The following is a 15998-nucleotide window of genomic DNA, read 5'->3' as shown; positions in this document are numbered from 1 at the left end:
AGCACTTTGTACAAAAGGGAAGTGACACAGAGGAGTGGCAGAGAAAAACAGACAGAAGCTGCCTTGCTGTTAAAAGCTGAGTTAATTCTTGAAAATACTTGGTCATGGTTTAGGTTTGATTTAAAAGAGGTAAAACTACAAAGTGAGATATGTGGGAGATTGCAGATTCTTGCTCCTTTCAGCACATTAAAAAGGTGGTTTGGGTAATCCTTTTATGCCCTCAAGTTGATTTATTGCATTTTAGAAGTAAAGGCTGTTGATGCAGTCTGTGTTTATAGACAGCATTTGAACTCTCCTCTCCTTCCAGGGGATGCAACAACCACAAATGAGGTCATTAACCAGTTACTGCACCATGTTGGTGCCATGTGCATCCACCAACTCAACCTCCTGGCAGCCAGCAGCAACCTCCCCATCAGCAATTTCTTGGGCAAGCAGCATCCCATTGAGGCCCATCATCTGAGCAGCATCTGTGACATTATGGAGAAGGCCATGGTCAATGGAGACACCTGCATCATCCGCTGCATCCTCGTTGTCTTCCAGGTACAGAATCTTCAGTGGACTTCAAAATTCACATGGAAAAATGAATAACTTGATTTGGAGTACAGGCAACCACTGGTTTCATTTTTATTTAATTTTTTTTTTCTCCACTGGAATCCATGTAGTGGAGGTTAGCATTGGCCTTGCAATATTTTATATATTAATTTAAGATAAATTTAAATATAATATAATCTGTCTTTATAGATTAAAATAAAACACAGAGAGGTTATTTCCTTCTTTCTTTGTATTTCCCTCCCCTCCATTTTTTGATGCAAAATCAGATTCTGACTCTCAGATTTCTAGACCCACACCAATAGTTCGTGAAACTGTCTGGAAAATAAGTTAATGTAAGTAATGTTTATATTTTTAATATTAATATTGTTGTGTTTAATTTTTCTTAGGTGGTTTTTAAATTTTTCTTCAGCCCCCAAACTGAAAGGAACAGAGACATTGTCAGAAGGTCTGGGCTGTTACTGTGGCAGTTATTGATGGCCCCAAGAGATCAGATCTGCTCTGAAATCCAGAAGGAAGTTTGTCTGGCTATTAGGTGAATATCTTTTTTATCCAGTTCAACTTAATTTAGATTTTAGTTTCTTTGAAATGTAGTGCCAGATGAACATTCACATTGTATTCAGTTTAATTTTACATTCACAGGAGAAAATGTAGTGTGATGGATTTTAAGACATAATATAATAAATTACAGTTAAATTATTACAGTTTGTGTCACTGGAAGAAGAGAAATACAATGTGTTGATTTTGATGAAATAACAGGTAATAATTACTTTCTTACTTGTAATTTGTTTCTTTTTTACTTGCTTTCTTAAGGATTTTTTTTAATGTTTATTATAAAATAGTTGCTAAATTCAAACAAAGTTTCCTTGAACAAGTTCCTTATTTAGTTGCTGTGGTGTTCAGGAAAAGAACAAAGCTGGTGCTGGCAGCTCTTACCTCAGTGTTTTAAGTGGTAACACTGGAGTTCTCCTGGGCAAAAGGAACATCAGGAGAAGCAGAATTAATAATACTGGAGGGATTAATAATACTTGAGCAATGCTCTGAGACTGAAGGCCCATGGAAAAAAAAAAAAGTGTGGTTGTATGTCCTGAAAAGGAGATAAGGGAAACCTCAGGGCCAAGGAATGCTGGCTCCAGTGAGCCAAGGACAAACAGAGCCTGCATTTTCCAGTGGGAAGTGCTCCAGAGGTTGAGAGCAAAATCTTTTGAAGATCAACCTGCATTTTCTTGGTGTGAATCAGGACATTCCAAATTTCTGTGGCTCTGTGCTACTCTGAGTGAAGACTAGTTTAGCTCAGGAGGATTATCTGGTCTCCTGTCACCTGCATGGATACCTTGTAATACCTGTGTGTTCCAGTGCCTTGTTAAACAGCTCCAGGGTGGGGACTGGCTGATGTTTCCTTCCTCTTCTTTTCTCCTTGGGGGATTTTGGTGCCAGTGGAGCCCTCAAAGGGAGCTGGCAGTGTGTGATAACTTTTCCTGAGGTTTCTATCAGAGTGGATCAGCATGAGCCAGAGGGAAGGAAGCTGCAGTAATCTCTGCTCTCGGTGTGAAGCTGAAAAATATCCCAGGTTTTGGTTGTTGTTTTTTTTTTTTTCTGTTACTGAAAAATAAAAGGGAAAGGAAATGGCAAAGCTGTGTAATGATTTCAGCACTTCAGACAGGCATGAAGTGCTCCTCTGAAGTGATTGTGATCTCAGTGGGGGAATTCACATAGAAAGGACAGAGTTCATCACAAGTTAGAGGGGAAAAGTTTCCACCTGGAATGTTTCTGCAGAGCTGGGGTGAAATGCTCCTTCCAGAATCTTCTGTGCAGCTTAAACTAAGGCTTTTCTAGAGCCAGTCTCCAAAAAGTACAAAGCTGTAGCTGTAGTGATTTCTTGATTATTGTATTTTTATTTCCACTGTTCTTGGCCCAAGAGAAGCCTCAGCTCTTACCCATCACCAGTTTTTGGAGGTTTTCTCTGAGCCATCATCATTTTTCCTGACATCTCTGTTTCTTAACAGACTGATTGTGCTGCCCTGTGTGCAAGTGATGAATGGGGAGTTTTCTAGAGGGAAGCAAATAGCTCTTAGAGAAGCTTTGGGACCTAAACAATAAAATATAATTGATGACAAGAGATTCCTGGAAAAAAAACAGCTGCTTATGTCCTAATATTGATGGCAAAATCTGGGGGATGCTCTTCTAAGCCTTTCCACAGACATTGTAAATGTTCCATCAGGTGCTGAGTCTGTGGTACCATTTGTCACATGTCCACTGAAATGGTTTTATTCACTTCTAAATCCATCAAGTAATGCACTGTTTTATTTTTTCTTTAGCTCTGGTTTGAATATCCTGTATCCCGGAGAAGCAGAAATCAATAATTTATTGAAATTGGTCTTAACTGAAGGTGAGAATGCCTTACTGCCTGGTGAGAGTGTTTTTCAGGGAACAAAAAAATATCAGAGTACATCTCAAGCTTAGAGGGAGAGCAGTTTGGAATGTTGGGCACTAGTCTGCTTTAAACTCATACTTTTCTAGGAAATTATGGAGTGCTTCAGCTTCCAAAAGGCTGCATGGCCTAGGGTAGGTCAGGTGGAGAAAAGGAATATTTGCAAGTACCCAATAATCAGAGTTGGTGCTAGAGCTCAGTGAAGGGGGAATCATGTCCTCGAGTTCACCAAGAAATGGGAATCTGGCTTTGGCAGCAGCTGATGCTCAGTAATTTGTTATTTCACAGGAATGTGGTGGTGCTCAGTGTTGGGAATTTCCAACAGTGCCATGGGCAGGAAAAGTTCTCCCAGTCTGGGACAGCAGCCCTGGGAATGCAGCCATTGCTGAGCTGGAGTCTGTGTTAAATGAGGGATTGGGGAAATAAGATCTAGTCTGTAAAAAGCTGCTTTGCAAAAGTTTTTTATTTCCCTTTTAGGAGAGAGGAACAGTGGCCTCTCCCAGCTCCGGGATGTTATCCTGACCAATTTAGCTGAGCAGCTGCAGAACAACAGATTTGGAAGTGAAGATGATGATCATTATAGGTAAAAAGCTTCTGTTTATTGGGCATTTTTCTCTTGTTTGCTTGAGGTGAACTTGCAGGAAACTTCTGCTGGAATTGCTTGGTGTGTTCTGTAGTGTGATCTGAATGTTGTTTGTGTCTGTGGGGAGAGATTTCTTTAGGGTGAGGGAGAGATTTGATGTTTTAGTGCAAACTTTGGATGCTTCTGTACCCTGCCTGGGTTTGGAATTCTTTGTTTCTTGCCATGTTCATGGTAAATTTGAATGATAATTTTGTAAATATGATTTAATAGCATTTCTCTGCTTATCATAAGTGACTTTCCAGCAGTAAAACTGCCAGTCTCAAGTTCTTTTCAAGTTGAGAGGAGTCTTTTATAGGAGCCATAAGAAATCACAGATTTACATCAGCACAGTGCAGCAAAGCCCTGGAAATCTCTTGTACTTGTCAAATATTTCAACCTTGGGGATTTTTGTGTCTGAATTTGAAGTTTGATCTTTGTTTAGGTTTCCCATAATCTGGGATCCAGATTGCAGAGTGAGCTGAGCTGTACAAAATGCCCAGTAATTCATGATTAATATTTTCCACCTTTCTTGCCTCTCTTGAAGACTCAATGATGAGCTCTTGCACTACATCCTCAAGATTGTTGTCCGAGAATCTTGTGTCTTAATCACCAAGTGCCAAACTGTATCTAAAGATGACTTTCAAAGGCTTCTTTCAACTGTGCCTGTAAGTAAAATGTGTTTTGATAAAAGTACCTCTGCCTTTGGCTTCTTTTCCTCTTTGAATGCATCGTCTTCGCTGAGTAAAAGGACATGAAGCTTTTACAGTTGTGTCTAAACAAATACAGAAAAATTGTCCTTTGTTAGTGCTGTGCAGGGAAGTAAAGATTAATTTCTCACAGCAAAGGGAATCATTCACTAATGCTGGAATGGATTTATACATGGATTTATTTTCCAGTTGCTCTGGTTGCTGTTCAGTTTAAGCGAAGTTTGTGGATCTCAATGTTCAAAGCATTACAGCAGCTTAAAAAAAACCAAACATGCAGTTGTGTATTGTGCTTCGTACAGGCTGAAAGAGTTATCAGTGACAGAAATGAGTGAAAACTGACATTTGGTGGTAAAACTACGGGCAGGTGTTTTCAGCAGGATTGGCTCCCTGAGAAAGGCAGGTTGAGCTTCCATAAGAGCACCAGGAGGGTGCAGGATGTCCTGGCCTGGGGGGAGGGAGGAGTGGCATGGAACCATCACCTTCAGGAGTGTGAATTACATTTACCTCTCTGGTGGCATGATCTTTTCAGAATTAATTAATTCTTACAGTTCTAGCATATTGTTATAATGTTGCAACCCTTAACAAAGTTATGCTGCCTCTGTATTTTTGTGATTTATTTCACAAAATTCAGCGCTTTGCAACCGGTTTCTTAAATATATAAAATTATTTCTTTGCTCTTTCTTTTTTTTTTTTTTCCCTCAACGTTTTTTTCCTTTCTCCAACTTCCAAGTCTGAGGCTTGCCTGCCTTAGGGTTGATGAAAGGTTTGGATAATTGAAGGTTTTACTTATTTGTGTTCAAGGCTGCGTCCTCGTGCTTGCGGTACCTGATGGCTGTGCAGAACCACCTCCTCAGTAACACTGTTTTGATTAAACCTGATGACAATGATGACAGTGACAGCTCCTTGCAGGGAGAGACATTGAAGGTACAGGTAAACACCAAGTTTTATTCTAGTATGGCTCTCTCCAGTCAGTGTGCCTGTGACACCTTGTTCCTGCAGTGCATTTGCTGTTTGTTGGTGGTTCTTTTCCTTTTGATAAAGTTAAATAGCTGGAGAACAGGGAAAAACGGTTCAGAATAAAATCTGCAGTTATTCTGTGTTCATGATTCCAGCTTGCATTCCTTATTATCAGTGAGAGCAGACACTTCCCTTCCTAAATATATCTATAATGAGATTTTAAATAGGTTTTAATTGATATGTGCTAGTAGGATTCCTGGCATGGGAATTTCCTTTCCTGGACATATTACCCCATACACCTTGTCTTCTCCAAATCACTCAGGTGGTCCTTGAAAAAAATATTTTTAAATAAATAGAAAATGGATTTCTTATTTGCCTCCCATTGCTTCTGCTTTTTTGCAGTTTAAACAAAGCTTGTGTAGAGTCACCTCCATGAGTTGTCTGAAATAGAAAGAATAAAGTTTGTGGCAAGAAAGCTGTTAGAGGACAAGGTTTGAAGATAGGCTTTGGTTGGTAGAAGTTTATTAAAATGCTGCATTTCATACTGCTTCATCCAACTCCCACGTTTGCCCTGGAGTGCAGGTTGTCTGCTCCTAGTAGTTTTGGTAATAATTCTTCCTTAATGGAATTGATTTCTGAATTTCTGGTATTTTGCTAAGCTGGTTTTCTCTGCTGCTCTTGGAGGCTGTGTGTGTTTGTGAGCTGCTGCAGTTGGAAGTGATTTGTTCAGGCTCATTGAGTAAATGCTAAATATTGGAGTACTTTCCTTGTCTCACTATTCATGCTGTGTTCATTGTTCAGTTTCTCTCTCTGCAGTGCTGCTCATCCCTGCTAGGACATTGTGTCACCAGTCCTGTACCTTGGCTGGCTCTCAGCTCTCTCCTGTGCTGGACTTGGGGCTTCCTTCCCTCTAGAAACTGGATGTGCATCCTGTAAAACATGCACCTAGTTTCTCCCAGCACTTTGGGGCTTAAACATTAATCAAATTTAAGTCTTGGATGAATCTCCTGCTGCAGGCCTGCCAGGTCACATTATCATTCTATTCATTTGGAAATCCATATTTTTGTTCTGTTGTCCTTTTTTTGGGGGATTCTCTAAGAATCCCTGTAACTTATCCTGTAACTTTTTTTTTTTAACTTAGGAACTCAAGACCAGCATTTTGTCTCTTGCCACACAAATTCTGACAGGATGTGATGAAGTCTTAGAAATGCTGCAACAAGTCACTACAGCACTAATTAACAGTGACATTTCTGACAGGGAACAAAGGTAAGACAATTGGGAGGATCCTAATTTGGAAACAGGGATCTTTGTGGCTTATTGTTACAAGCACAGTTAGCATTAATTATTCTTTATCACTTTATATTTGAGCTCTGAATGCACAGGAACTGTTTTTTCCTGTAGCAATTGTTTAGCACTCAGCTGGAGGAGAATTTAGAATCACTCCATCTGTGTCAGTCGTGATCATCTGTAGGTTGATATTTCTGTAGAAACCTCAAATTGGGAAGGTTTTAATCAGTTATAATGGTATTTATGAGTAGGATACCTGGAAATAAACTCTAATTACCTGGGAATACTCCTGTAAGCTAGAACAATCTGTTTAATTTTCAATTCCTGATTATTACATGCCTAGTAGCTGGATTGGATATTTGTGCATGACAGTCCTTGGGTGTTGATTTGATATCCCACATATTCCATCACCTGCTCTTCCCTGTCTTCCTTCCTTAAAAATGCACCTTGGGAATGGGGTGGAAACAAAATCTGTGAACTTTTCTCTGCTCAAACAAGCAGCTCCCTGTCCCAGCTGTGTTCCAGGTTTCACTTTCTGCTTCCCTGGGCCTGCAAGATTAGTTGTGTTTATTGACAACACACAATTCCTGGGTGATATTTTCATACGAGTTCATGTTCAAATATATTTTTGTAGCTGCAGATCCTTTTCAAGTCCTTTGAGCTCCATGTGCTGGGAGCTGATATCCACACTGGTGCATTTGTGTTTGATGGGGACTTTCATCCCCTGTGCCCAGGGGAGCTTATCCTTCTCTGAGTAATTATTAAACTGTTGATTTACTGTCTCTGCTCTCAGATTGTTCAATGAGAATTGTCAGCAATTCAAGGTCACTGACACTTGGGAGAAATTGTAGTGGTTTCAAGATTGTTTTGGGGATTTTGTTAATACAATACAAACATTCTCTGCTGAATTTTGAATTGCTGTTCCAAGATGAAACACAAGTGACTAAAAGCAGAAGTGCTGCTCTGTGGAAAGAGTTGTTCCTGTGTAACTTTGGCTCTCCTTCCAGGTTAAAAGGCCTGGAGCAGATCACAAAGGCCACCATGCTTGGCCACCTGCTGCCTGTGCTGCTGACATCCCTGATGCACCCAAACCTGCAGACCCTGACCATGGCTGATGCCCTGATGCCTCAGCTGGTGCAGCTGGTCCTTTACACCAGCCAGGTACGAGCTCTGTGCCACCCCTGGCCCAAACCTGGGGCCTGCAGCCTCCAAAATTCTGCTCAGCTTCCTCCAGAGACTCATCCACACACCAGAGTTCAGAGTTTCTCAACAGCTGCCAAAGCTGCTGATGCTGAGTGTTAAATTTGACTGCTCCAGGAGCTACTCAGTAATGATTTATTGTCAATAACAACAGTGGGATTGTTAATTATTTCAGTAATGAGCTCTTAAAATGCTTTACAGTTTGCATGTACCTAACACTGTGTATTTTGGGCCACAGACTGCACTGCTGCTTAAAACCCAGTCTCCAGTTTTCTCAGAACTGAACAGTTCTCCCAGTTGTGCTCCAGAGCAGAAAGGGAAGCAGTTACCTGATGAGAGGTGATTTTCTTTACATTTGGGTCTTTTTCATGGAATAATCTGAACTATAATGTCTATTTGAACTTTGCTGTGGGATAAAGCAGCAGTTTTTATTTGAATTAATTTTTAAAGGTGTGCTGGAATGATTGCTAAGGCTTTCTCCATTTTATACAGGCTGTTGCAAAAGGCAGTTCCAAATTTTATTCTGCATATAGAATTAAACTATTAATAACTTCAGGTTATTTACACAGACTATGGTTTGTTTGGGGTTTTTTCCTCACCTTAAGCATTAGAAATGAATTAGAAATGTTCCTCTCACAATAAATAAGGCTAAGGAGGACCATCAAGAGAAAACGTAAATTGCTCTGGCAGCATGAGATACAGAATTAAAACCATTGCAAAGCTATTAAATGGTTTAATTTACAGAGAAATAACATTTTTAACTCCTGCATTTAAATGCTGTGTCTCAGCTTAAAGTTTTCCAGCTCCTGCTTAGGAACAGATACAAACAGCTAAAATCTAATTTAAAAATGCTTATTTGCAGCATTGGAGAATTTGGAATACTGAAGAATTTGTGATAATGTTTTTTTTTTTAATAAGAGTACATGTAATGTATGAATAATGATGATAATATATAATTACATGATAATAATATCTGTAATGGATGAGTTGCCTCCATACAGTCATGCCTAAAAGCAAGAGTCAGTTCCTTGTCTCTGTGTGTCAGTACTGAGATGTGATTTTTAGTACTTTTGTATCTTATTGACAGAAATCCCTGTGTATTTTAGGCCCAATTTCTCACTCTAATTTCAGGATGCTGGAAGAGAAGGAAGAGCCAGGATTCCTGACTGGTTTGAAGATCCCTGCTCCCTGGGCTGCTGGGAAGACTGTGGAGACAGTGCATCCTGTCAGGGATAATTATAAATTTAAGGAAACTGTCCACATTCCAGGAGCCCGCTGTTTGTATCTTAGATTTGACAACAGATGCTCCTCCCAGTATGATTATGACAAGGTAAGCAAGGGCCAGCTCAACACCTCTGTAGTGAGGGAATTCCCTCAAAAACAAACAAACAACAACAAAAAAAAAACCAAGTGGCAGTTCTGCCATGGGACAAGTGTGGGAGGCTCCAGGGATTGGGGGATTTGTGGGGTGGTTTGGGTTGGTTTTTCCTCTCAGAAATTCTGTCAATTCTGGTTTTGTAAAAAATAATTTCAGGCTGGTTCAGGCTGTCCAAGTTTGACTTTTCTCATTTTTATTCATGTTCAGTTTTCCTTATTTCCCAAATTTTAATCCAGCTGCCTCCTTTGATCAGCACAGTTGGTTTAAACTGGGCAGAGCTGGAGAGTTTCCTTTTTCCCTGAGATAAAGAGCTCATTTACTGGATTAATATGAATACTTTAATTTTAAGAAACCTACCAATAGCACTTATCTACTTTGTATTATCAGAGTGTGTTATCAGAGCTTGTGCTGCTTGTTGAGTGCTGCTGTTTATTCTTTGGCATACAGAGCAAGTCCTGATGCCCATAAATAACTAATGGGAGTATCTTCAATATTCATGTCACCCATTACTGATTAAACTCCCCCAAAAAGCTCTTGATCCCACCAAAGTCACTGACAAAACTTTGGCTTTGCTGGGAACAGGATCAGCTCCTCACTGCTAGGGAAGGAATTTGTTCTCTGCCTCAGGGCTGGCAGTCAGGATTGCTCCTGCTCTCTGCTGTGTGAACAGGGACCAAGCCCCTTGAGTCCCTGCATGCCTCAGTTTCCCCATCTGTAAAATGGGGATAATAATACTTAACCCTGCTGCCCTCACAGAGCCTGTGAGGATTGCTTCACGTGCATGGAGCGCTTTGAGAGTCGAAAGCGCGGTGGAAGTGCTAAGTATTATTATTATTATTAGGTTTTCTTGTTTTTCTCTTACAGTCTAACAGTGTATTTTATGTTTTGAAGTTGGTGATCTATGCTGGTCCTAGCACAAACAGTAGGAAGGTTGCTGAGTATGGAGGCAATACACTGGGATATGGCAGCCGTAGTGTCTTAGGAACGGGGTGGCCCAAGGACTTAGTGAAGGTACAGTATTCCTATGCACCACTCTTTCCCATAGAAAATTCCCTTTGGAAACCATGCCCAGCCCATTTTACCCTCACAGCTATGCATTCCAAGCTTTTAAGTGTACACTTATCCATGATGAGATCCCTGCTCAGTGAGCTGTTGTGTCCTTGGGGGAGAATTTTAAACTCAGCTCTGTGTTCCATGTGATGTTTCCCTTGGAGTTTTTGTGTCTTCCTGGAGTTCTTGATGGAGATGTTTGAGTCCTGGAGTCTCTAATGCTCTTCTCCTAAGTACACCCTCCTAGGAGAAGTTCTTAAAGTCAGTTTTATGGATAATAACCCCCAAATAGATAAAGTAGCAAATGTAACAAATAAATTCCAACCGTTTAAAATTTCATTGGGTGCTTTTGGCAGTAAAACTAAGAAGAGTCTCTCAAACTTCTTGCACAGCATTTCACTGCTTTGGCAATGTGTCCCCTCACACTCTCAGCAGTGTGATTTTATTTTTAATATGTTTTGGTGCTGCTACATTGTCCCACACTAAAACTATGCTCACTTACATAACAAAGCACATTGTAAAAAGAAATCAAGATGTAATAAACTGGAGAGCAATTTCAGACAATAACTCAGTTCTTCACAATTAGTGGAAATTTGTTTATTTTTCACATGTGGATTTTGATACTATTCTTTTAGCAAGCTCCTTGATGAATTTGTTGTCATTCTTCAATTGAAGAGCTTGTCTGTCTTCCTTCAGGAAGAGAATTATTAATTATTGCCTGGTTTCTTGCAGACAAACAGTGAAAATTAAGGCTAAGTAACACACTGATTTTTGCTTTTGATTTTACAGCTATGATGGTTCTTGTTGTTTTACTGTAGTCATCCAGCAGCAACAATAAGTTTTCCACTAAAAGACACCTTTACAAAAAGGAAAAAAACCCTTAAGTCACAATATCTCATTTGAGATAAAAACAACCCCCAGATAAGTGTCATTAAAAGCATTCATCTGTAAAATAAACCACTTGTGTGAAAGCCTGTTTGTCTCCATTATTAAATAGATTTTCTTTTTTTTTTTTTTCCCTCCACTTTTTCTGCCGTGGATATTTGAAGGTGGAAGGAGACACAGTCACGTTCTCCTTTGAAATGCGGAGTGGGCGGGAGCACAACACTCCGGACAAAGCCATGTGGGGCTTTGCCTGCACTGTTCGAGCACAGGTATTCCAGGGGGGAATCCCAGGGGGGAGCTTCAGCTTCCACTGCTTCCTCCTGCCTGCCTCACATTCCAGATCCGTGGAAATGTACTTCCAGCTTGGCAGCTGGAAATGGAAACCAGCAGCCGATGGTTGGGGCACTGAAACAAATCAGGTGTTGGCAGTGAAAAGAGTTTGGGACGCAGAGATCCCTGTGGATGGGCTGGCACTTAGGGATTCATGGGGATAGTTGTTATCAAATGTCTTATCTGTCTCCTGAAGCCACTCCATCCCTTGCTGCTTGTGGGTCAGGATTTCTTTGTAACAACCTGAAAATCAGAGGTGTCCTGAGGAAATAATAACGAAGAAGAGAGGGGAGGGATTCTGGGATCAAACACAGGGAATATTAAATCCCGCTACAAGTTGGGGTGACCGAACCAAAAGTAACTTCACCTGTTCCTTCTTGGTTCAGGAAGCTGATGTTTAAATACCTTACTTGTCCTGAGTTGTTCTTACAAGTTGCTATTAATTGTTGAACATTTTTTGATTAAGAGTTAAAATTGATATCCACCTATATCTTACCTTTAAAATATTATACGTAAAATCTCCTGTCTTGAGTCTATTGGAAAGGACTTCCTGGTGGATTGCTTGAACTTCTCCCTGTTCCTGCTGCAGGAATCCTCAGAGGATGTGTCAGGAGGTTTGCCATTCCTGGTTGACCTGGCCCTGGGCCTCTCTGTGCTGGCCTGTTCCATGCTGAGGATCTTGTACAACGGGCCAGAAATTACCAAAGATGAAGAAACCTGTCAAGAGCTCTTAAGATCTAAACTCTTACAAAGGTAAAAAAAAAATCAGTTTTGATAAGAATTTTTTTTTTTTAAGGGGGAGTGACTTGTGTTCAAATCTTGTGCTTTAAGGTGATGTTTGGATCATTTTTCCTGTAGTTTCTTCAACAGTTTGTGTTGCCTAGAACTCGGGGAATATTCTCCAAAGCAGAAGGGTTTTTAGAATAAAAGAAGGGTTGGGTTATGCTTGGTACAAGCCACCCTTCATATATTAATATTTAATCTTTGTAATGTGCTGACTGAAGTGTCTTTCTCAATGGGGGGGGGGGGGGGGGGAGGGGAATAAAAATCCTTTTAATTGGTTTTTACTCCTTTTTGCAGGTGCCAGTGGCAGGTGGAAGCCAACGGGGTCATATCTCCAGCCCTTACTCCAAGCCCTTCTCCATTGCCTCTCACCATAGAGGAGGACAGGGAATTCACATATCCCTCTGATGTGCTCGTGCCTCCTGTTGGACACTACTTTGATCTGCCCAGGATTAGGCTGCCCCCAGGAATCATGATCAAGCTCAGGGAAATTTCTGGACGTGCTCGGCCTCAATTTAGACCCAGTATAAAGTAAGTCCTTGTTTCCCTGTGGGTTTTTAACCTTCTTTGTGAATGCAGCATCTGATAATTGATGAATGTAAATTGTCCAAGTTGGTCTCTTACTCCTGGTTAATGAATTTGGCTTTCCCTGGAACCCTAGGGAAGTGATCCAGCCAGAAGTCATGGAGGAGATGGTGGTTTCATGTGTGATTAAACATCTCAATTTGGTTGATGCTCTCCAGTCCCTGATAAATTTCCAATATCAGGAGGAACACGCTGAAGAATATGATTTACTTTGTAAAATTATGGGAGAGACCTTTAAGAAGCTGAATGCCATGGAGAGACAACTGCAGGTAAAAAGAAAATTACTTAAAACAACAGAAGGCTTGTTTGAGAGTAAAGATGTATTTTAACACCACAGAAATACAGTGTACTCAGATTTCTTTTAAAATCCCTTCCACACCTTAAGTGCAACAAGTGTGATTTTTGTCTTTATCAGAGTGTGGCTGAGCTGGAGCAGAAGTGGCAGAACGAGGTGGAGGATGCCATGCACGGAAAGCTGGAGAACAATGTCCCCTTTTTTTATGATTATCACTTCAACGAGGTGAGCCCTGGGGTTACTGTGAGTGCTTGACTCTGCTCCCTTGAAACGTGTTCATCCTTCTCCTTTCCTTTGTTTAGAGCAAGATGAAGGAGCTGGAGCTTCTGTGTTCAATGAAGGAAGTTTCTTTTGATGGGAGTGATCTTGAGAACGTGGTTCTGGCATTAAGGTCAGTATTAGGGAACATTTAGGCCTCAAAGGAGGGGCAGCTTCAGGGGAATTCAGGGACATCCAAAAGTATCTGATGAAATGATTAGAAACTTCAGTGCTAAATACCTTAATATTAATACCTACAACTTGTTTATTTCTTCCATTTTTTCTGCTTTCTCCTTTGTTGGCATAGAACAGACCAGTGCCATAATTCCTCTTTAGCTGACCTTTCCCACAGTAACACTTCCCTTCTGAAAGCATTCAGACATGGACTTGGCTTCTTTTGCTTCCCTTTCAAAATCCCAGGGAGAAGTTTTTCCAAGAGGTGAATTCACTGATCCAGAAGACCTCTCATCCCTTAGCAAAGACAAAAACCTTGGTGAAGAGCTTGATGAACAGAGCAGAGCTGTTGTTGCATGTGACCATTGCAGCACAGTCTGGAATCACAAGGAGCATATCTGGGACCCCTGCAGAGACTCCAGGTACGTCTCTCATTACCAGCATTTGCTAAAGATACCTTTTATTTCTTATGTTCCCCTCTTTTGCTTTAATTTTAACTGTTTCCCCCTCAATTTAATTTATTATTTTACAATAAATAAACTCGAGTCTTTGTTTTCTGATTGCCATGATGGTGATAAATAAGAATCTGAGTAATAATAGGTGGCATTTAAACTTCAGTCTCCTGATTTATTAAGGAAAAACACTTAGACAAATCAAAAGAAACCTGATTTGAAACAATACCTGAAAACAGGAAAACCTTCAGAGCTGGTTTTGTATTTTTTTTGTAGTGAGATTTAATCATGTCTGAGCTGTAATTTCCACACTCTCTTGTTTACATATTTCATAGGAAAACATGAGTGACTTGCAGTTCTCCTTCTAAATCTCCCTTGAGTAATTCTTAACATGTGCTGAGTATTATTTTCTTAAAGCTACATTTGGAACTTTGTGAACTGAAGCCTTCCATTCCAAGTCTTTAACCCTCAACAGGGTTGAAAACAGATCTGAGAATTTTCCTGAGTTGCACATTGTTGCTTAACCAGGTTTTCCCCACCCTGTGCTTCATCTTCCACTGGGATATCCACCAGTGATTTTAAAGCCAGTTTGTAAATAATTTCCTGCATCAGGAATGACCTTTTTTATTATTATTTTATAATACTTCAGCCTGTAAATCAGCCTCTGAGACCAAGGTGATCTCCCACGCCGTGCGCCAGCCCGTGTTCCTGCGCAGCATGTCCGCCCCATCCGACCTGGAGATGATTGGCAACGAGGACATCGAGTTTGCCCGGGCCAGCCAGAGGTACAGCAGGCTTTATTCCTTCCCTTCACACCTCTGTGCTGTTCCAGTGATCTACCTGATCAGGTTTATCACTGCCAACACAGCAGGATTTTTATGGTGGTTGGATCGGTTTCCTGCTGCCAGGTGTAACATTGCTGTTCCCTCGCAGGCGCCGGCACGTCACCAGCCACAGGAGCAGCTCCTTCACCCTGCTCCAGTCCCTGGCCATCGAGGACAGCAGGGACAAACCCACCTACAGTGTCCTGCTAGGGCAGCTCTTTGCTTTCATCGGGACAAACCCCGACCAAGCCGTACGTTGTTATTGCATTTCAAATTCCAGCATGCTCAAAAACAGGAGGTGCCTTGTTTGTGTCTCACAAAAATCCCAACCCAAACTTCACAGGTGTCCAGCAGCAGCTTCCTGCTGGCTGCCCAGACCCGCTGGAGACGTGGGAACACCAGGAAGCAGGCCCTGGTGCACATGAGGGAGCTGCTGACGGCCGCCGTGCGCGTCGGGGGCGTCACCCACCTGGTGGGCCCCGTGACAATGGTGCTGCAGGGAGGGCCAAGGTGGGTGCATTTTTCCAGAATTCAGTGGTTTGGTCTCTGTGCAAGGGAATAAATTGCTTTGGACAAGTGAAAGTCAGAAATGAGTAGCTGTGAAGGGCACAAGTTGGCAGAACTAAGGTTGCAACAAACACTTTGACTCTTATGGGGTGAAAAGGTAGAAACGTCTAAGATGCTTTTATTTATCAGTAGATGAACTTTCGTACTAGGGCTGACATGTACCCAGGTGTGTATAGAGGGTATCCTTCTCTCTTGATTCTAAGTTAATTTTAATTAGCTGTTAGTGGTAGATTTAGCTCATACTGTCATCTAAACGTAGTAAATATTTTGTATTTTGTTTGTAGTGAGATTTAATCATGTCTGAGCTATAACTACCACTCTCTCTTGTTTACATGTTTCATATGAAAGCATGATTGACTTGCAGTTTCCCTTCCAACTCTCCCTTGAGTAATTCTTAACATGCACTGATTATTATTTTCTTAAAGCTACCTTTGGCAGTTTGTGAATTGAAGCCTTCCGTTCCCAATCTCTAACCCCCAACAGGATTGAAGAGCTGACGTGTGGTGGGATGGTGGAGCAGGTGCAGGAGGCTTTTGGAGAGACGATGACATCGGTGGTGTCCCTGTGTGCCCGGTACCCCATCGCCTGTGCCAACAGCATTGGTCTCTTGTGCACCATTCCCTACACCAGGTGGGGCAGGCAAGGGGGGCATCTACACCTGGCC

General features: G+C 41.3%; 1 protein-coding gene across 2 annotated transcripts in view; it reads left to right on the top strand.

Annotated features, from left to right (window-relative positions):
* The window catches only part of HECTD4 (HECT domain E3 ubiquitin protein ligase 4), a 67213-nt gene that overhangs the window by 19514 nt on the left and 31701 nt on the right, over nt 1-15998 (top strand). Inside the window, exons 12-33 of one of the 2 annotated variants that reach the window (XM_062504081.1) lie at nt 308-540; nt 939-1084; nt 2868-2938; nt 3458-3563; nt 4147-4267; nt 5111-5239; nt 6408-6532; nt 7561-7714; nt 7992-8092; nt 8885-9083; nt 10023-10142; nt 11231-11335; nt 11986-12149; nt 12477-12710; nt 12841-13033; nt 13180-13284; nt 13362-13450; nt 13738-13913; nt 14593-14728; nt 14877-15018; nt 15111-15277; nt 15818-15964. In XM_062504081.1, coding sequence (XP_062360065.1) covers nt 308-540; nt 939-1084; nt 2868-2938; nt 3458-3563; nt 4147-4267; nt 5111-5239; nt 6408-6532; nt 7561-7714; nt 7992-8092; nt 8885-9083; nt 10023-10142; nt 11231-11335; nt 11986-12149; nt 12477-12710; nt 12841-13033; nt 13180-13284; nt 13362-13450; nt 13738-13913; nt 14593-14728; nt 14877-15018; nt 15111-15277; nt 15818-15964 — 3163 coding nt within the window. Of the gene's footprint in view, nt 1-307; nt 541-938; nt 1085-2867; nt 2939-3457; nt 3564-4146; nt 4268-5110; nt 5240-6407; nt 6533-7560; nt 7715-7991; nt 8093-8884; nt 9084-10022; nt 10143-11155; nt 11336-11985; nt 12150-12476; nt 12711-12840; nt 13034-13179; nt 13285-13361; nt 13451-13737; nt 13914-14592; nt 14729-14876; nt 15019-15110; nt 15278-15817; nt 15965-15998 lie in introns of both variants that reach the window. The other variant, XM_062504080.1, reaches the window with a different exon arrangement.

The sequence above is a fragment of the Cinclus cinclus genome, chromosome 17 (assembly GCF_963662255.1).
Source record: "Cinclus cinclus chromosome 17, bCinCin1.1, whole genome shotgun sequence".
Taxonomy (NCBI): Eukaryota; Metazoa; Chordata; class Aves; order Passeriformes; family Cinclidae; genus Cinclus; species Cinclus cinclus.
This window is presented reverse-complemented; position numbering and strand designations above follow the sequence as displayed.